The following is a 21,756-nucleotide window of genomic DNA, read 5'->3' as shown; positions in this document are numbered from 1 at the left end:
AGGGGATCATAAATAGTTCAGTATGGCTGGGATATAAAGTGGCAAGAGTTGAGGTGTGAAACAAGAGACCTCGCATGTTGGGGAAGGGAGTGTAGACTTTGTCCTGAAAGCAAAAGGAAGCCACAGAACCATAGATGTCAAAGGGCTTGACATCAGATTTTTATTTTAGCAAGACTGGTCTAGACTACAGAGGTTCAGAAAGGTCAGATAGAAGGCCACTGAGGTCATTCACGCACTAAGAGTGCAGGGCCTAATCTAAGAGAGCAGAGATAGGGAGAGAGGGGGATTTTTTTTAGAAAGTATTATCTTGTAGAAGGATGTGGTGACTGACTGGACTGGGAGGAAGGGAGATGAAAAACTAAGAGGAACCTAAATTGACTTGGCAACTAGGTGGGTAAGCTGGCCTAGGCAATCGGGGGGTAGGAGGGCCAGTCAGTGGGACAGGGAACAGACTTACAGGGGGAAATGCGCAGCTCCGTTTTGGACATGTTGAGCTTGATGTACCTGTGACACATGCACAGTTGAGTATGTGGGATCCGGACCTCAAGGAAGGGGGTGGATCTGGACTGGAGATATACACTTAGCGGTCATAAGATGGTTGAAGTGAAGCACAGATGGGATTACTTAGGGAGCAAACAAAGCGGGAAGAGGACTATGGATATATGCTCGGAGTTTTATGCCAAAATTAAGGGGTTGGTAGAGGAGAAGGAGATGATGAAGGAGTCTAAGAAGGAAAAGCCACAGGAGTAGGAAGAACAGAGGAGGAAGTGGTGAAAACTAGTAAATGCTGCAGCAAAGTCGAGGAAGACAGGCGTTAAGAAGTGTCCATTGGGTTTGGCAACAAGGAGGTCATAGGTGACCTTGCTAAGAGCAGTTTGAGTGAAGAGGTGGGAGCAGAAGCCAGAGTGGGAAGCGATAAAGCAGAAACGGCGAGTGTAAGAGCAGTAGTTGGCTGAGAAGGGAGGAGGAAGCAGAGATGAAGGATCCTTCTGGTCAACTTACAGTCACATGTATTTTTTTAAAGTGAGCAGCAACGAGTAACTGGTAAACAGTACAATGACATCGACTCTAAAAAACGTTTTAACAAAGGTTCAGATTTAAAATAAATGAAAGATAAAATATTTGCAAATCATATCCTGATAAGGGGCTAATATCCAAAATATATAAAGAACTCATACAACTCAAAACCAAAATAACAATCTGATTAAAAAATGGGCAGAGGATCTAAATAGACATTTTTCCAAAAAAGACACACAGATGGCCAATGGTACATAAAAAGATGCTCAATATCACTAATCATCAGGGAAATGCAAATCAAAAGCACAATGAGATATCACTTCACACCTGTTAGAATGGCAATTATAAAAAAGACAAAAAATGGCAAGTGTTGGCAAGGATGTGGAGAAAAGAGAACCCTTATGTGCTGTTGGTGGGAATGTAAACTGGTGCAGCCAGTATGGAAAACAGTATGGAGGTTCCACAACAAATTAAAAAAAGAGCTACTATATGATCCAGCAATTGCACTTTTGGGTATTTACCCAAGGAAAATGAAAACATTAACTCAAAAAGCTATATGCACCCCTATGTTCATTGCAGCATTATTTATGATAGCCAGGATATGGAAACAACCTAAGTGTCCATTGATGGATGAATGGATAAGATATGGTACATATACACCATGGAATATTATTTAGCCATGAAAAAGAATGGAATCTTGCCATTTGAAACAACATGGATGGAGCTCAAGGGCATTATGCTAAGTGAAATTAGTTAGACAAAGAAACACAAATACCGTATTCTCTCTCTTATATGTGGAATCTAAAAAAAAAATAAAAAACAAAGCTCAATAGATACAGAGAACAGATTGGCGGTTGCCAGAGACATGGGGATGGGGATGGGGATGGGAGGTGGTAGAAATGGGTGAAGGGGGTATAAATTTATTTAAAATTTAAAAATAATAAATGAAAGATACACTTTGAAAATATCTCACCTCCAAAAAAAGAAACAAAATTAAAAAGTGATGGCTGGATATCAACCGTGTTTGATAAACATAACCTGGGAGAGAAAAGGCTATCAATCCATAGTCATCCTGCCTATATGATATAGGGACAGCTCTTTTCTCTACTATCTCACAAGACCTTCTAATTAAGATGTTCAGTAGTAGTAAGTTGTCCCATTACATTTATGTGTAAAAATCACAGTTAAGCTACTACAAACAGTAAAAATATCAGCATAAATTCTTTCCATATCCCCAAGCTTGACTGTGTAAGGAAGAGTACCCACTGGTTCTACCACGCCCTGACCCAATGCTGAAATGTCACTGGGTGCCCTGAGGAGGGCTCAGCACTTGGACAAATCTGAAACACACACCTTGGCAGTTAGAACACCAGCAAGGAGAATAATTACTTAGGTTGGAAAAAATCAAGATCCTTTTATAAAAGCATCAGACAGCTGAAAAATTGGAATTTCTTTGAATACAGTTGACAGATCAAGTTAACTTGGGTTCTGTGAAAGGTCAAATCCTAATCACAGAGTTAAAGCAATTCTCACTAAACAGAAAGTACACAAAAGGAGTGCTTTGTTAAGGGGATAAGGCAGAAAATTCTAGCCTCCTACATAGATAGAGGCACAAAAACTACTGATATCATGAAATTTAAAATTATCACTAACAGGCAACAAAGAGTACAACCACAAAGAGATATCTTTCACAAAACAGAGAAGTCCCATTCCTCCTACACATTCCTGACCCTCTTGTGCTGGAGACCCTCCCAGGGATACAGAACTCAGTATCACCCAAGGCCACAACACTGTATGAGCAACACTGTATGAGTCTCACAGTGGAAATTGGTTTTCTAATGGATTTCAGCACATTCTTCCAGATTATCACACTAGAAGCCTCTAATAGTCAAAAATATGGAAGGAACATCACTGGGGTATTGAGTGTGGCCAAAATTGATAAGATTTCTACAGATTAAAAAGTATATGTATGTGTGTGTGTATTTATTTATGTGTGTGTGTATATTGTGTGTATGTACACATATAACACTTATCTACTTCTTGAAAAATGCTGTTAGATTCTGTCTGAAAAGCTAATTGAACTACTACAAATCTCTCAGTCATTATTTTCTTATCTATAAAATGGGGATAAATGACTTGCCCAACATTACTTGGCATTAAGTGGCAAAACCAGAACTGAAATCTGGGTTTTCTATTTCCAAAGTCTCTATAATTTTCTAATCACCTCCTTGCTCTCTCATCACTACTAACTTGCTCTCTGGTGGTTATGTCTCCATTCTCTCATAAGCTTCCCTCACAACTCACCTCCAAAACCCTTGTAACTTTAAGTGTTAACTCCCTTCATATCCAACCTTATTAAATTTAGTACAGTAGAGTGTAGGAGAAAAAGCACAAGTTTGGAAGGCAGATAGAAATATGAATTCTGGCTCCATCAAGTTCTAGTCTGTGATCCTAGGGTACATAACTTCTCACTGAACCTCAGTTTCCTCATATGTAGTGATGATAATACTAACCTGTTTTGTCTTTATAGATAAGTTTTATCTCTTCAACATGAGGCAATATGGTTTAAGGGGCTAAGAGAATGGGGCTCCTGAGGCCGATTGACTGTGTTTGAATCCTGCCTTAATACTTACAAGTTATGTGACTTCGGGCAGGTCATTTAACCTCCCTGTGCCCCAATTTCCTCATCTGTAAAATGGGAAAGATAATAGTACCCGTCTCACAGGGTCGTTATGAGGTTTAAATGAGATGATATTTGTTGAGCACCTAAGCAGTGTCTAACACATTATAATGCTCAGTAAACACTACCTATTCAGTCACTAGATTGTAAGTGCTTTGAGGACACGGATGATGACTCATATCTGTATTTCTCATCATATCGCATACATCAAAGACACTTAATAAATATTTATTGATAAATCGCATTAGTTAAACCTAGGACTCTGGATGCTGTAGTTTAAGGCATAATAAATATTGCTTCCCTGTCTTCTGATTTTTATACCATCTGTAAGCATACTGCAGTGAGTGATCACTTTTCAGACTTACTAACGGTGACTCACTTTTAAGCTTCTTAAGCAAGCTAGCCCAATGAACAGAACACTTGGGTGCTTCAACATTGTAACTGGGGCAATTAGGCTATATTACAATCTAGAAACTGACCACATTGGCAACTTAATCTCTCTCTCTCTTTTTACCCCGGCTTCTCAAAAAAATAAAGGAGAAGCTTATTTTAAGTAGCATTTTTCTGGGATTTAGATAGCTAAATCATCAGTGGGCTGAATCCTGGAGGTCTGGACATTCCCAGAGTAAGAAGCCCTTTCATCTGGAAGTCAAGCTGAAAAATAAAGGTCTTAAAATAATACATTAACGTAACAGCTATAATGGTACAAGAGTCGTAAAAATAGGTAAATGGCAGATGGTAATTAGGATTAGAAAATGTCCATTTCCATGGCAGTGAAAATACTTTGACCCAGCCCCATCTTTTCTCAAACTGGACTTGGGAGTTGGTCAGGAGGCTGTTCATCCACAGCCCCCATCACCCATATTGAGAAAATGAGACAGGCTAAAGAATGCCAAGTCGTGGCAAATCAACCCAAATCGACTCACAGATAACACTCTTTCACTTTATATTCCACAAGAGATACCCTTGCTTTTCCTTCACAAAATACCAACACTAAGGTACTCCATCACTTTTCATTAACTTAGAAACATCAGGGAAAGCAATCAGTAATCCCATTTTTCTCCTTTAGCCCAAGAGTTAGAGGAGGTTAATGATTATCAACTACCAAACAGCAAATATTTTCAGGGAAATTCTAAGTCCCTATTTGATTTTTATAAAAAATACTATATCTGCCTCTTAACTTACAAGACTGAACAATTAAAAGAAATATTCTGAGCCTAACCTGAGAAAATGCAGTTATAACAGCAATAATAATAATAGTATTGCAGCTCTCATTTAATGAGCATTTACTTAGGGGTCAGGTACTAAGCTAAAAACATTTCTTCCTCACAATAATGCTACTATCATTGTTCCTAACTTATAGATGACAGTGTAAGAAGGTAAGGGACTTGCCTAAGATCACACAGAGTTATTGGCATAGTAAGGCAGGAACCCAGGTCTGACTCTAAAGCAGGGGTTGGAAATCACAGTGATGGTCTGTTTTTGTATGGTCCAAGAGCTAAGAATGGCTTTTAAATGTTTAAGGGTTTACAGAAAGGAAAAGAACAAAACAAAGAAAAAAATGCAACACACTTCCACAACACAGAGATTGATGTGATCCACAAAGCCGACAATATTTACTCTCTGGCCCTTTACAGAAAAAATCTGCAGACCTCTGGTCTAAAGCCTTACATTTTTAACCACTTCATCACACTATATCTCTCTACAGGAAAGAGGTTTCTGTGATCAGTTCCTTCTTTTAACACCGTAATACTTACTTGGCATTTAATGGAATTTAAGATGCCTTTATTTTCTTTATATGACCTGTCTACCCAAGAAGGATAAGTTCCTTGAAGGTGGGGATCATATACTTCTTTGTATTTTCTGTGCATAACATAGTAGGCTGAGTAGCAAAGGTTTGTTGAGGATAGTAAATAAATCACACACAGGTATACAGAGAAATTATATAGAGATATATAGCTTATCTGGCTAATTTAGCTTAAGGAGCGCTGCAAATAGAATGCAAAAAAAAACCCATGAAATATGAAAAACCACCCAATATGTCTAAAAACTAAGAATCCTAGGGAGCAAAGATATTTTGCACACAGGCTTAGAATTTTATTACCTTACAAATGAAAAATAAGCCTGAGTTCCTGCATTTTCCTGATGGACACAACTACCTTTCCTTGCTATGCTACCCTTGAGCTGCACGTTCCAGAAGCCTGTATTTACTGGAAAGGGGCGGGGGGGGGGGGGGCGTGTGTGGAGAAAGGTCCTTTTGTGCCAAGGCTTCTCCCACCTATCTGCAAGCCTGAGACACAAAGCTCAACAAGCTCATCAATTTAAGCCTGTTCCAAATGAAGATAATCTTCGCTCGTGTACTGCACAGAAAGGATTGTTTGTCTGCCCTCATCTCTCCAGCCATATATGCCTCCGCGGTCATCTTAGATTAAGACAGTCAGCAATATGCATCTTTTCCTCTCATGAGGCCAAAATGCCTCCGAGTCCATGGTTTGATTTGCCCTTCTCTCCTCATGACCAAAAAATAAAGATAAATAAGAAACCTCGCAAAGAAAGCACACTAAGACACAAGAACTGAAGCCATTTACTCAACGATCTGTCAATAATCTTATGCTACCAGCAAGTCACCCACAATACCGCATATGCGTGGTGTTCCTAATTACTGTTTGGCCGAACTGTCCTGATCATCCTACAGTACAACATGCTGCTGGAAGATCTTTACCTCTTGTCCTCACCGCGGCACGGCCTGAATTAGAAGAGGCAACCATACGTATCCATATCAGATATTACAGGCATAGTACAATACATCAGGACGTCATCAAAAATGCCCTAAGCCTTCTTCGGCTTCTTTCCTGTTCAGGTTTTTACTTGGGGTACACGGGAGTCAGCTTTTCATTCTCAGCCTCCAAAGGACAGGGCGTAGCAAGATCTGGGTGATGGGGACAGGTGGACTCTGGCTCCAAAAGAACGTCAGATGCTGAGCAGCAGAGATACTACTGCAGCTTCAATGGACCTTAAACGAACTGACACCCAGAGAAATGGATCGTTATGCTGGCTTCCCCTCCCCCAGTCCTCAGCCTAATCTGAGACACCGCACCCACTCCCTTCCCATCCTCAGTCCCAGGTCCCGAGCTCGGTAGGCAGAGGCGGAGGGGGTGGCGGGTGCGGAAGAAAAAGGGGGTGGGGTCGGAGGAAAAAAAGGTGCGGACCGGCAGAGGAAAGGGGGGCGCGAAGCGGAGAAAACGGGGGCGACGCTGAGGAGGAAACGGGGTAAGGCAGAGAAACGAGGGGCGTAGCAGAAAAAAGGGGCGCGAGGGAGAGAAACGGGGGTGGGGGAGAAAGGCGAGACGGAAAATGGAAGGAATTGGAAGGGGAGCCGAACGTAGGCCGTGCAGGGCCAGGAGAGGAGGCGAGGCAGCCGGGTAGCAGAGAAGGGGGGGAGCGCCAGGGGCGGACACGGGCTTGAGGCACTTGCCATAAATCATAGCCAGGCCGGTTTCGTGCAGGAAGCGGGCCCGGCGGTGCTTGAAGAGCCAGATCGTGAGAATGGTGAGCGTGAGCAGCAGGATGAAGATGAGCAGATTGGCGCTGTCCTGCCGGTGGCTCTCCTCCGCCTGCTTCTCTGACACGATCTCCTCGTCCATGGCTCTCGCTTCTCCGCCAGCGCCGTCCGAAGCCCCGGCCCAGCGAAAGACTCCCACTGCGAGGAGCAACCAGAGCGGCAGCGTGAGCCGGCGGGCCCGGGGGCCACCGCCGCCGACGCCGCGGCGGAGGGGCGCCCGCAGCCAGCCGCGCCGAGACATAACTCCCCCCGCCCCCGGCCCCGCTCCTCACCCGCAGTCGCCGGCTGTCGGACCACTCCCCGAGGCCTCACGGGAAAGGGGCGGGGCCCCAGGGAAGCCGTCGGAGCGCGCGCCGCCGCCGCCGCCGCCGCCGCTCTTAAAGGGGACGCGACACTCCCAGCGCGCTGGGCCCCAAGCCTTTGGCCTTCTGTCCCCCACTGCACCAGCTCCCCGCTCAGGCTCCGCTGCCAGGCAATGAAAGACCGTCGAATCTAGCCCACTGCCTTCTGGAAAAGAAACCTGGGCTCAGCGTAATCAAAGCGTGGCAAATTGCGCTCTGTCTAGTTCGATCCTATTCTTAGAGCTCTCAGGGGAATCGATCTTTCATAACCCATCTCAATATTGTCCCCCAGTGTCTCTTAACAGGATAAGAAGTTGTCCTCTTGGGAAGGGCCTAAATCTCCATCTGTAATTTAAATCGGATTCTGCTTGTTCTGTCCTCGTAGGGAAAAAAAACAACAGCACTGTAGTAGTTCACAAATAATTGACTCAAAGGTAAGGATTATGTGTGTGTCTGTATGCTAGGTTTTCTCTACACGTAAATTACCTGGTGTGAGTCATCTCTTGCAGATAAACTCTTCAATCTCACAAAGATTCAATCGGTTTGTGCTCAAATTCACCCATGCTTCAAACACTCCCCTCCCTCCCCAGGAAGAAATCTTTTGTGCTGTGATCAATTTCTCCTTCCCCTCTTGCTCCTTTTCCCTTCTATCTTAAAGCAGATTTCCCCAGCTCAGAAGCCACCTTTGACACCATATCTCATCTCTCTTCCTCAAAGGGTATTTTCCCTGTTCTCAGCCTCTCAACCTTGCACACCAGAATTTTCACAGTCCTCACCTCTTTGAGAACAGCGGATTTCTATTTTCTCCATTCTCCTCAGATCACTCATTAGTCTTTGTGGGCTTTTTGTTCCCTCTAGACTTTCTCTAGAATGTTTCATTTCTACCTCTGCAGGAATGAACTCCAGATCCCAAGTCCTGACCTGCCACCCTCCCTTCAGGCCTCTACCTGTTGGATGCTGAGCATATCCTGCTGAGGCTCCTACCAATCTCCAAAACTAAAAATGTTTTTAAATGAGCTCATTTTACCCCTACCGATATATAGTCTTTCTCAATTCTTTCATACCATTGATGATACTAGCTATCAATCCAATTCCTATCATTCTGCCTAGAAGTCATGACTCTCAAACGTTTTGGCCACATTACGGCCATATAACCTCTTTGCTAAGGCAAACAACATCCAGGCAACTCCCAGCTGTCCCAGTGTGGATTCACTCCCATTAACCAGCTCATTAAGTTCTGTGAGGATGGTGAGCTAAAAAAAAAAAAAAAAGTGCTGGAATGGTGCTTAAGTCCAAATTCTATCCCTGTTGGGTCAGGGGCTGTGCCAGTGACTGAGCCCAGTCTCTCCTCTTAGTACCTGGGTCTGCCTGTCCCTTCCCAACCTCATGACTGCCCGTCCCCTATACCCTGCCTCCAGCCTAACCTCACTGCCCTGTGTGAACAGGGCTGGGCTGTGTAGAGACAAGAAACCCAAGTGAGGATCCTTCCCAGTCTCCCCACTGCCCCCCCGCCCCAGACCTATCTCTGTCACACCAGAAGACCTAGCAAAGAAGTATCCCCGCTTCTTCAGGCCTAACCACCCAACCCAAGGCTGTTTTGCCCTGGCACAAAACCATTTTTCATTCTCCTAGTGTTTGGAGCTCAAGAAAAAACCAAAACAAAACGAAAGTCACAGATTGCTTGCCTGGCGGGAGTTAACAAACGTCTCCAAGCTCCAGACTCTACCTCTGTTTACTGGCCCCAGCGATTTAGTATCCCCACTCTCACCCTTTCCCCAGCAACCTCGTTAGAGCAGAGTTCCAGGAGGAATCTTGAGAGGCCGAAAATTTTATCAGGCAGGCCAACTCCATGAGCCCTTGGCTCCCCTCAGAATGTACTTCTTTCTCAACCCAACAGTGCCCTGTGTGCCTCTCGCCCTCCAGTTTCTCCTCTCACTACTGCTGCCCCCTGCCAAGCCTTGTCATGTGCTTTCTGGAGTACCCTCCACTAGGAACAAACTACCCAGCCCTCTCAGTTGCTGCACCGATGCCCTCTCCATCTCCTCCTTTTCCCGGTACCTGAATCTTGCTCAGGACATCACAAGCTCTGCCGCTGTTTCAAGTGGAGGCTGCTTATTTCCTCACCACTCCACTGTCCTACACACACACACACACACACACACACACACACACACACACACACACACACACTCTTACGCTCACGCCCTGTATCAGGTGGCCTGAAGGAGGAGCGGGAACTCCGCTCACTCCCCATTGATTGTTGTTCCAGGCTCCTTACTGCTCCACCCTGCCTCGAAGCGCTAACACCCTCTCCTTTCCCGGTCTTCTAACGACTTCCTGGTCTCTCTTGCACTTTCACCAAGCACTTGGGTATATGCTTCACAGCTTCCTCTCCCCTCCCCCCCACCGCCCCGCACCTACACACCTCAGCCCCGCCTTCGATGCTCGTACAGGTAAGTCACACGGAGTTCGAGACTTGCCTCCTTTTTTACTGGGAAAATCAAGATCCTCAGGAAAACAGTCCTCACCGTCCTCAGCCTGCGGTCTCCCTTCAATATACCAACAGTGCCCACGCGTTCCTCCTGCCCTCCAGCCTCAGTGCTAGCGCTGTTCCCTCCTCCCTTATGAAACGTAAGCCCCAGTCTACGCTCCGCATCCCGCCACCTCCTTCCTGCCTCTTCTAGGACCTACTCCAACTGTCATCTCCCTCCACCATCTTCAGCGGCTCCTTCTCCACCCCCTTCCTGTTCTCTAAAACCGCCTTCAGGTCTCTTTTAAGAAACAGCACCCCGCCCGCGCCCCTCCAGTCCACACGCCCCTCTTCTACCGCACCATTTCTCTCCTCCCATTTCTCTCCTCCCGTTCAGACCGAGCTTCTCAAAAGAGTCGTCTGCACTGCCGCCTGTTTTGGTATGGCATGCTTTTGACATTTTTTAGTGGTTGAAAAGTAAAATCGAAAGAAGACTGTTTTCTGACACGTGAAAATCCCGTGCGATTCATATCGCAGTGTCCACCAGTAAAAGTTGACTGGACACAGCTATGCCCATTTGTTCACTGATTGTCTGTGGTAGCTTTGGGACTACAAGGCAGAGTGAGTGGTTGCAAAGGAGACTGTGTATTAATCTCCAAAATTTACAAGCAGCTCATGCAGCTCAATATCAAGAAAACATAAAACCCAATCCAAAAATGGGCAGAAGACCTAAATAGACATTTCTCCAAAGAAGATATACAGATTGCCAACAAACATATGAAAGGATGCTCAACATCACTAATCATTAGAGAAATGCAAATCAAAACTACAATGAGGTATCATCTCACACCAGTCAGAATGGCCATCATCAAAAAATCTAGAAACAATAAATGCTGGAGAGGGTGTGGAGAAAAGGGAACACTCTTGCACTGTTGGTGGGAACGTAAATTGATACAGCCACTATGGAGAGCAGTATGGAGGTTCCTTTAAAAAAACTAAAAATAGAGCTACCATTCGACCCAGCAATCCCACTACTGGGCATATACCCTGAGAAAACCATAATTCAAAAAGAGTCATGGACCACAATGTTCATTGCAGCTCTATTTACAATAGCCAGGACATGGAAGTAACCTAAGTGTCCATCCACAGATGAATGGATAAAGAAGATGTGGCACATATATACAATGGAATATTACTCAGCCATAAAAAGACAGGAAATTGAGTTATTTGTAGTGAGGTGGGTGGACCTAGAGTCTGTCATACAGAGTGAAGTAAGTCAGAAAGAGAAAAACAAATACCATATGCTAACACATATATATGGAATCTAAAACAAAATGGTTCTGAAGAACCCGGGGGCAGGACAGGAATAAAGATGCAGACATAGAGAATGGACTTGAGGACACGGGGAGGGGGAAGGGTAAGCTGGGATGAAGTGAGTGAGTGGCATGGACATATCTACACTACCAAATGTAAAATAGATAGCTAGTGGGAAGCAGCCACATAGCACAGGAAGATCAGCTCGAGTTCTTTGTGACCACCTAGAGGGGCGGGATAGGGAGGGTGGGAGGGAGACGCAAGAGAGAGGAGATATGGGGATATATGTATATGTATAGCTGATTCACTATAAAGCAAAAACTAACACACCATTGTAAAGCAATTATACTCCAATAAAGATGTTAAAAAAAAAAGAAAATATGAGGGAAAAAAAAAAAGAGAGAGAGAGACTGTATAGCCTGCAAAGCCTCCAGTATTTCCTGCCTGGTCCTTTACAGGAAAGGTTTGCTGACCTTTGCCTCGGCCTCTGCCAATCATTACTCTACACTTTTACCAGAGGGATCTTTCTGAAGCACAAGTCTGATTATATATATCACAGCCCTGCTCCAAACCCTCCACTGACCCCATGGCCTTCAGTTCTGGCTCCTTAGCTTGGCACATGGAGCTCCACACATCCTGACTCCAGACTGTTTCTTCACCATATATCCTGTCTTTCTCCCCCAAATATATTGTGCTTCAGCCTTTCTGAACTCCTTGTAGTTTCCTGAAAGCTTCATGTGCTCTCATGTGTCTATGTGCCTTGCCATGTTCTTCCTCTGCTTGAAGAGTCCTTCAACGCATTCCTCACCTAACTAGCTTCTCATCTGACAAAACTCAGTTTAAAGGTCACCAAGATTTCCAGGATACCCTCAGGCTGAGTTAGGGGCTCCTTTTATGGGTTTCCAGAGCCCCGCCCCCTCCCCAGGCAAATCTCTCTCTTAGCCCTCCTGAAATATTATGTTTGATTGAAATGTTTCTGATGCCACAGGTCATGGGTATCTTGAGGGCAGGAACCAGGCGTTACTTATTTCTTTACTGACAGCCTCTAGCCGAAGGCCTAACCAAAACAGGTACTCAATACAACATATCTGAGCATCAGTGAATGTCTCTTCAATTTCACTGAGTACCAAGGAAATCTCCATGTTTGTAGATGACATTAAATTCCCCTAGGTACCTAGGTTCAGTTCAAGGATAAAAGAAAGAGGACTTTACTGTACTGGGTACATAGTAAGTGCTCAGGAAGGACTTAATAATTGAAAAGTGTACATAAGTTTAGGCCAGCGTTTGCTGCAGTCCTTGGTTCTTTGGAGGTGCGTGATAAACATTGAATTAATTAATTCATATGTTGGGGGAAAGGCTGAAAAAGCTAAGTTGAGGCCGTATTGTGGAAAGTCTTAATGCCGCAAATAATTTTAACTCATTCATTTCCCTGCTCAAAACCTCTCCAGTATTAATTTGGCAACAGAAAGGGGGATAAATGAAATGCAGAGTGATGGGCGATGGGGGAGGCCAGTTAAGAGGTTGGAAAGGTAGTCTTGCTGAAAAGCAGTGAGGCCTTAATTTTTGGGATGCAGTAGGAATGGAAACGGGAGGCTGGGTGAGAAAGCCAACATGTAGGGTGGTAGGATAACCTGTTTTAGCAGCTGATTTGGTGAGTGGATGGGGAGCGCTTGAGGAAGAAGGATTGAAAGATGACTCCAAGGTTTTGAACCTGGACAACTGGAAAGCATAAGACTACTAATAGCATTAAAATGGGAGTCAGAAGGTAGAGCTCAGCTCTGGACAGGTTGGATTTAAGGGACTGGTGGGATATCCAAGTGGAGGTATCGAAATGGGTGATTAAAAGCTGGGGTCTGGAGTTCAGGAGTGAAGTCAGGACCAGTGACAGAAATTGGAGCTATGTGCACAATATTGAAGCGTGGGAGTCATGTGTTCTCCAAAGAAGAGGGAGTAGAAAGAGAGCCAGTACTAGGACAGTAGTATAGGGAAAGCCTATATTCAAAGAGTAGAAGGAAGAATAGAAGGTCACACATATCAGTTAGAACTCAACATAATTATGCTGGAGTTTTCAGTTTATTTCCTGAACATACCAGCCCAATGTGCTAAAAAAGCAAATAAGATTTTTGGTGTCATTTTCAGTGTCAAGGCTATTTGAAATGAATACTCGTATTAACCTCAGACAAGTAACCTAGGATACTTTATGCAGATGTACTAATGAAACCCCATGAGAAATATTAGTGGATCTGGAAACAGTCCAGAGAATAGCAATTAAAATAATCAGGGCTTCCCTGGTGGCGCAGTGGTTGAGAGTCCGCCTGCCGATGCAGGGGACACGGCTTCGTGCCCCGGTCCGGGAAGGTCCCACATGCCGCAGAGCGGCTGGGCCCGTGAGCCATGGCCGCTGAGCCTGCGCGTCCGGAGCCTGTGCTCCCCAACAGGAGAGGCCACGACAGGGAGAGGCCCGCGTACCGCAAAAAAAAAAAAAAAAAAAAAAAAAAAAACAGAGGGGTGGAGCAACTGATGTTTTAGGAAAGACTAAAGGGATACAGAGCCTGTTCAGTCTGGAAAAATAGCTAGAAGAGTCAACAGGAGCATCAACAACAATAACAATGGCTAAAATTTATTGAGTGCTCCCTGTGTGTGAGATTATTGTAAACAACTTGTAGGCATCATCTCACTCGATTCTGACAACAATCTTAACAGGTAAGTACTATTATTATTCCCACTTTACAGATGAGGAAACTGAGGCACAGTGAAGTTAAGTAACTTGTCCAATCTGCCACAGGTAGTAAAGGAGAAGCCAGGATTTCAACCCAATCTGATTCTAGGGGGAGTGGCCAAGATGGCAGAGTAGGAAGACCCTGAGCTCACTCCTCCCATGGGCACACCAAAATTACAGTTATTTGTGGAGCAACTATTGATGAGAAAGACCAGAAGACTAGCAGAAAAGATTTTCTACAACTAAAGATATAAAGAAGGAACCCCCATGAGACAGGTAGGAGGAACAGAGACCCAGTATACTCAAGACCTGTACTCCTGGGTGGGCAACCCACAAACAGAAGGATAATTACAATTGCAGAGGTTCTCCCCAAGGAGCAATGAGTCTGAGCCCCACATCAGGCTCCCCAGCCCGGGGGTCCTGCACCAGGAAGAGAAGCTCTCAGAATGTTTGGCTTTGAAGGCCAGCAGGCTTACTTTTGGCAGAGCCAGAGGGCTATGCGAAACGGAGACTCCACTCTTAAACGGCACACACAAAATCTCACACACTCCGGCACCCAGGGCAGAAGCAGTAATGTGAAATGAGCCTGGGTCAGACCCGCCTGCTGATTTTGGAGAGTCTCCCGGAGAGGCGGGAGGCAACTGCAGCTCACCCTGGGGACACAGACACTGGCGACAGCCATTTTTGGGAGCTCGTTCTACCACGTGGACACTGGTGCTATCAAGTGCCATTTCGGAATTCTCCTTCTAGCTTATTAGTGCAGGGACCTGGCCCTGCCCCTGCTCACCAGCTTGTTGGCACCAGTACTGGGACACCTCAGGCCAAGCAACTGGCTGAGAGGAGATATAGACCCACTCACCAGCAGGCCTGCTGCCTTAAGAACCCCTGAGCCCACAGCTGCCCCGGGACCCAGCCCTGTTCACCAGAGGGCTCAGGAGCTGGCCTTGCACACCAGTGCACTGGCACCATCCCTGGGACGCCCAGGGCCCTGCACCCAGAGACTGTGGGACCTGGCTGCACCTACCAGTGGACTGGCAGTAGCCCTGGGATCACCTTCACCCACCAGTGGGTGGGCACCAATCCTGGGATTCCCCAGGGCCCTGGCCCCACCCACCAGGCTGACACAGTCCTCAGGACCTGGCCCTGTACACCAGCAGGCCAACACCAGCTCTGGGACACTCTGGGCCCCTTAGCCAGTGGCCTGGGATCTGGTCCCACCCACCCGTGGGCTGACACCAGCTTTGGGACTTCCAAGGCCCTGCAGCCAGATATCCGAGGAATTGGCTCTGCCCAACCAGCAAGCTGGCACTAGCCCTGGGATCCTCTGGGCCCTAGCCCTTCCCAGCAGCAGGCCAACACAAGCTGTGAGACGCCTTGGACGGCTCAGCTAGCCACCCCGGGTTTTGGCCCAACTCATCAGCGGGCCAGTGCCAGCTTTGGGACACCTTGGACACCACAGCCAACCTTGTCAGGAGCCAGCCCCACCCACCAGCAGGCCAACAGCAGATCTGGGAACCTCGGCCCTCCAACCACCCACCCCAGAACCTGGTTCTGCCCACCAGTGGGCCAGCACTAGCCCTGGGACCCACTGGGGCTCTCAAGCCAGCAACCTTGTGACCTGACCACACCCACCAGTAGCCTGCAGCCTCTGCACAAGTCAGGACCTGGCAACCAATCAGACTGGGGGCCAGCCGTGCCTACCAGACTACCAACCACAATAGAAGGACCCACACATCTCACATAGGGGGCACCCCTAGAGCATATAGCTCTGGTGACCAGAGGGGAGTGTGCTGCTGGGACGCATAGGATATCTCCTACAAATGGCCACTTATGCAAGGTCAGGAAATGTAACCAACTTACCAGATACATAAAAATAAATACAGCAAATTAGGTAAAATGAGGTGACAAAGAAACATGTTCCAAACAAAGGAACAAGATAAAACCTCAGAAGAACTAAGTGAAGTGGAGATAGGCCATCTACCCAATAAAGAGTTCAAGGTAATGATTGTAAATATATTCAAAGAATTTGCGAGAAGATTGGATGAACAGAGTGAGAAGTTAGAAGTTTTTAACAGAGTTAGAAAATATAAAGACCTAAACAGAGATGAAGAATACAATAATTGACATTAAAAATACACTAGAAGGAATCAACAGTAAATTAGATGATACTGAGGAACGGATCAGTGAGCTGGAAGACAGAGTAGTGGAAATCACTGAAGCTCAGCATATAAAATAGAAAAGAATAAAAAGCAATGAGGACAGGGACTTCCCTGGTGGTCCAGTGGTAAAGAATCTGCCTTACAATGCAGGGGTCACGGGTTTGATCCCTGGTCAGGGAACTAAGATCCCACATGCTGCGGGGCAACTAACCCCCATGCCACAACTACTGAGCTTGTGGGCCTCAACTAGAGAGCCCACATGCCGCAAACTCCAGAGCCCACGCACTCTGGAACCTGCACACCACAACTAGAGAGAAGCCCGTGTGCCGCAACAAAGAGCCCGCGCACCTCAGCGAAAGATCCTGCATGCCTCAACGAAGATCCCTCGTGCCGCAACTAAGACCCAACGCAGCCAAAAAAAAAAAAATCTTAAAAAAAAGCAATGAGAACAGCTTAAGAGACCTCTGGAACAACATCAAGCTACTAACATTCACATTAAAGGGGTCCTAGAAGGAGAAGAGAGAGCGAAAGGGACTGAGAACATATTTGAAGATATAATAGCTGATAACTCCCCTGACCTGGGAAAGGAAACAGACACCCAAGTCCAGAAAGCACAGAGAATCCCAAAAAGGAACCCAAAGAGGACCACACCAAGATATACTGTAATTAAAATGGCAAAAATTGTACATAAAGGGAGACTATTAGAAGCAACAAGGGAAAAGCAACGTTACGTACAAAGGAACTCCCATAAGGTTATCATCTCACTTTTCAGCAGAAACTCTACAGGCCAGAAGGGAGTGGAATGATATATTTAAAGTGATGAAAGGGAAGAACCTACAACCAAGAATACTCTACCCAGCAAGGCTTTCATTCAGATTTGATGGAGAGATCAAAAGTTTTACACACAAACAAAAGCTAAAAAAGTTCAGCACCGAACTTCCCTGGTGGTGCAGTGGTTAAGGATCCGCCTGCCAATGCAGGGGACACGGGTTCAATCCCTGGTCTGGGAAGATCCCACATGCTGCGCAGCAACTAAGCCCATGCGCCATAACTACTGAGCTTGCGCTCTAGAGCCCGCAAGCCACAACTACTGAGCCTGCGTGCCACAACTACTGAAGCCCTCGCGCCTAGAGCCCGTGCTCCACAACAAGAGAAGCCATCGCAATGAGAAGCCAGTGCATTACAACGAAGAGTAGCTCCCACTCGCCGCAACTAGAGAAAGCCCACGTGCAGCAATGAAGACCCAAGGCAGCCAAAAATAAATAAATAAATAAATAAATAAATAATAAATAATTTTCGTCTCTCAAACCTCTAAAAAAAAAAAAAGTGTTCAGCACCACTAAACCAGCTTTATAACAAATGCTAAAGGAACTTCTTGAGGTGGAAAAGAAAAGGCCACAACTAGAAACATGAAAATTATGAAAGGAAAAATCTCATTGGTAAAGGCAAAAGCACATTAAAGTAGTAAATCAACCATGTATAAAGCTAGTAGGAAAGTTGAAAGACAAAAGTTATAAAATTATCTATATTTGCAATAATTAGTTAAGGGATACAGAAAACCAAAAGATGTAAAATATGATATCAAAACAGTAAATATGGGGGGAGGGGAGTAAAAATGCAGGGTTGTTAAAATGTGTTTGAACTTAAGAGATCAGAAGCCTAAAATAATCACATATATAGATTAAGAGGTACAAACTTCCAGCTGCAAAAATAAATGAGTCATGTATATGAAATGTACAGTGTGGGGAATCTAGTCAATAACTATGTAAAATCTTTGAATGGTGACATCATAACTAGACTTACCATGGTGATCCTTTTGAAATTTATAGAAATGCCAAATCACTATGTTGTATAACAGGAACTAACATAGTGTTGTAGGTCAATTATACTTCAAAACAAACAAACAAGGTCATAGAAAAAGAGATCAGATTTGTGGTTACCAGAGATGGGGGCTAGGGGGAGGGGGAATTGGATGAAGGTGGTCAAAAGGTACAAACTTTCACTTATAAAAGATAAATACGTACTAGGGATGTGATGTACAACATGATAAATATAATTAACACTGCTAGGTGTTATATATGAAAGCTGTTGAGAGTATCCTAAGAGTTCTCATCATAAGAAAAAAATTTTTTTCTATTTCTTTAATTTTGCGTCTATATGAGATGATAGATGTTCACTAAACTTACTGTGGTCATCATTTCATGACGTATGGAAGCCAAATCATTACGCTGTACACCTTAAACTTATACAGTGCTGTATGTCAGTTATATCTCAATAAAACTGGAAGAAAAAAATAAATAATAAAATAAAAAATAAACCCAATCTGATTCTTGAGCATATGTTCTTAACCACAGTAGTATAAACCTTCCAGCAAAATAATCTTAAAGATATGAATCAAGTAACCAGTCTTTTAACTAAGATTCAAAACTCAAAATACCAACACACCACTTAATGTTTTAAGAGGAAGACACATTGCTTTGTTGTTTGAATTTCTTAGACTGAGCAGAAGAATAAAATATATATATATATATATATATATATATAAAACACTAGTTTATATAGTAGTAAACCTCTAGAATTTGTGATCCAGGGGGGTTGTAATAAATAGCTTGAAGAAAGGTTTAGCATCTACAATAGATATATGGCTCCTATAGATACCTATAATAGTCAGGAATATATTTCTAGGGAAGGTGGGTTTTTGAACTAAGTAGGAAAGGACAGAGCGTGCTAGGTAGAGGGAGAATCTGCTTGGGAAATGGGTACATGGATGTGGTGTATGAAGTTACTCCTCCAGTTGGGTGGCATGTAACAAAGTTAATTAACTTGAAGACAATTCTGGGATTGCAGTGCTTTCTCTATTCAACCAACTATCCTGGGGAAACAGTGATGAGCCTTCATAAACAACATCTCCATCTCCATAGGAAACGCTTTAGAGATGGTTATCCCCACCTTTAATAACATCCACATCATTTATCCACTGTGCATGTGGACGACGGCTGTTTCTTTGGGAAAACTAAAGGCACTTCTTGGGTCACCCAGGAATTTAAATGCTCTTTCTCATGAAGTTTGACTTTTGTTCTAAGAGCTCGTGAAAACACTGCTGCCATTAACTGTAACTTGCACCTTTGGGATTAACTCTAACGTAGAGAACACTGCATGAGTGGACCCAAGGTACTTAGTAACTGTGACTTAGTAAATTCCTTAGTAATTGTGACTATGAATATCTTGGCCTCCTTTCAGGGTGGAATCTATAGATGAGACAAAATCCTACCTCATGAATATGAGTTAACCATTTATTTCTAGAAAATGTAAAACTAGGTAGCTTGCACTCAGTATGTGGGTAACAGATTCAAAAGAAGAGAGTGGGGAATGCATTTTAAGAGTATAACGGAGAAAACAAAATTCAAGGCCTGGACAGGGGTCACTTCCCTGAAGACTAGGATAATGTATTGGTGGCTTATACAAATACCAGATTCCTCACTGGCTCTCTCTTTTTTCTATAACCTCATCTTTTTAAAAGAAAGTCACCAGATCTCAGCTCCTTTAAGAAACCTCCTAATCATTTTCTGCTTCAGATAAATTAACAGAAGTAATTTAATAGGGTACCTGAAAAAACTAATTTCAATTTGACTATTATCAAAGCCAAAACAAAGTTTTAAGATTTTTTTTGGATCACCTATGTTTTCAACCTTGTCACCTCCCAGCGGTGGAGAAGGAAGCACTTTCCTGTTAAGTGCAGAGAGATTATTTCCTGGTTCGTCCTGATTGTGAGGTCTATAAATAGGGCTACATTTGTAAGGAATACAATATACTGTACTTGACATTGATCAAGTACCGTGTCAACTCTCGGCTTAGAGGTGAAGAAATTGGAGAGGGCCCAGAGAAAAATAATGACTATAATTAAAGGTTTGGAAAATGGGATCCAGGACAAAAACTATATAGGTAAAGTTGAGGAAATCTGATGACTCTTGGATGCCTTCTTTATTTTCTCAACGTTTTCAGCTTTGAGGAAGCTCAAGTATATCGGAAAATGCTTATCATCAATCAAAGTGCTACCAAAATCTAAGGGTGTGTACAAGTCCACAGGGATTTTTGAATCCACTTCAAAAATAATGGATGGACTCTCTATAGAGATTCTTTCAAAGGAGGATACATCCCTCTCTACTTCTTTCCCATAATTCATTCATTCATTCAGCAAACACTGAATGCCTATCATGTGACAGGCAACGTTCTAAGTATAGACAGAAATCTCTGTCTTCTTGGAACTTACATTCCTGGAGGAAGAGAGCTGGTAAACAATAATAACACAACAAACATAAAAAATAGGTAAATTATAGAGTATGTTAGAAGGTGATATAAAAATAGAGCAGGTGAGGGAGATCAGGAATGGAAAGAATGCAAATTTAAAAGGGTGGAGAGGATAGGCGTCTAGTAGCCAGTAAGAGTGAGCAAATTGATGCAGCTAAAACGAATTATGACAGGGCTAAGGGCAAAGGATGGTGGTCACACTTTGCATTTACCTTGTGATATGCAGTTTACAACATTGTGCCAACCAGTCAGGAGGCACTGGAGGAGTTGGTGGAGTTTGGAAAAAGGGGTGAATTCTGTTTTGGCCATAGTAAGTGTTAAAGGCCACAGGATAGAAATAAATGATCAGCAGGGAGTTGGAAATGCAGGTCTGGAGCGCAGGAAAGACATTTGAGATAGAGATGTCGACTTGGAATCACTAATATTGACGATGGCTGAAAGCAGTGGGTATGAATAGGTGAGCTGGCCAAAGGAGAATACAGTGGAAAGAGGTCAATGTGAAATGTCTATAGTGTAGTGGATGAAGACAAAGAAAAAAATCGAGAAAGGAGAGTATATTTTATCCTGATCAGAGAGACAGAAGATGGATGGGCCTTTGTTGTTAGCATCACTTTATTCCTCCCCTTTCATTTCTCCCTAGTGTAAACTGGTTCTCTTCGTGACGAAAACACTCCCGCCGCGCTACACCCTTTTGGGCGTGAATCTTTCTCATAGACCTTTTGAAGGTAAGGAGAAGGGAACTAACTTTTACTGAGTGTCCCCCGCGTGCGACGTGTTTGCGGCTCCAAATGCCGGGTGGTTTTCCTCTACACCCCACCCGCCCCCTCGCTTTCACACCCTTGCCTCCTTCCGCGGTTCCCAGTAGTCTGAAGTACAGGAAAGGTCCACAGAAAACAAAGGGCACAGCTTGAGGGAAAAGCAAAACAAACAAAAATTCCCAGCCCTGGGGTAGGGAGCCAGCACTGACCGCCTTTAACCACCGCCTGCAGTGCCCAGGGTCCCTCTGCCCCGCCCGGAACTCTCCACAGGCCCCGCCCCCTGCCCCGCGGCCCGCGTTCATTTGCTGGCGCCCTTCCACTCCACTTCCCCATTGATCCGCTTGCGCCTCTTCTTTTACGCCGTCCGCTCAGCTCCGCCCCTCGCAAAGCGGCAGCGCGGCGGAGGCCCTGCCCCTCGGTACTCGCGG

General features: G+C 44.5%; 1 protein-coding gene across 2 annotated transcripts in view; it reads right to left on the bottom strand.

The window, feature by feature from the left end:
- The window catches only part of SLC9A6 (solute carrier family 9 member A6), a 51,460-nt gene extending 43,942 nt beyond the window's left edge, over window positions 1–7,518 (bottom strand). For both annotated transcript variants that reach the window (XM_060292283.1, XM_030844991.2), the window contains exon 1: window positions 7,173–7,518. In XM_060292283.1, coding sequence (XP_060148266.1) covers window positions 7,173–7,500 — 328 coding nt within the window. In that variant the 5' untranslated portion in view covers window positions 7,501–7,518. The remainder of the gene's footprint in view (window positions 1–7,172) is intronic.
- Between the last annotated feature and the right edge of the window lie 14,238 nt (window positions 7,519–21,756).

This window comes from Globicephala melas, chromosome X (genome assembly GCF_963455315.2).
Source record: "Globicephala melas chromosome X, mGloMel1.2, whole genome shotgun sequence".
Taxonomy (NCBI): Eukaryota; Metazoa; Chordata; class Mammalia; order Artiodactyla; family Delphinidae; genus Globicephala; species Globicephala melas.
Note: the sequence above shows the minus strand (reverse complement) of the source record. Positions and strands in the feature narration are given on the sequence as shown.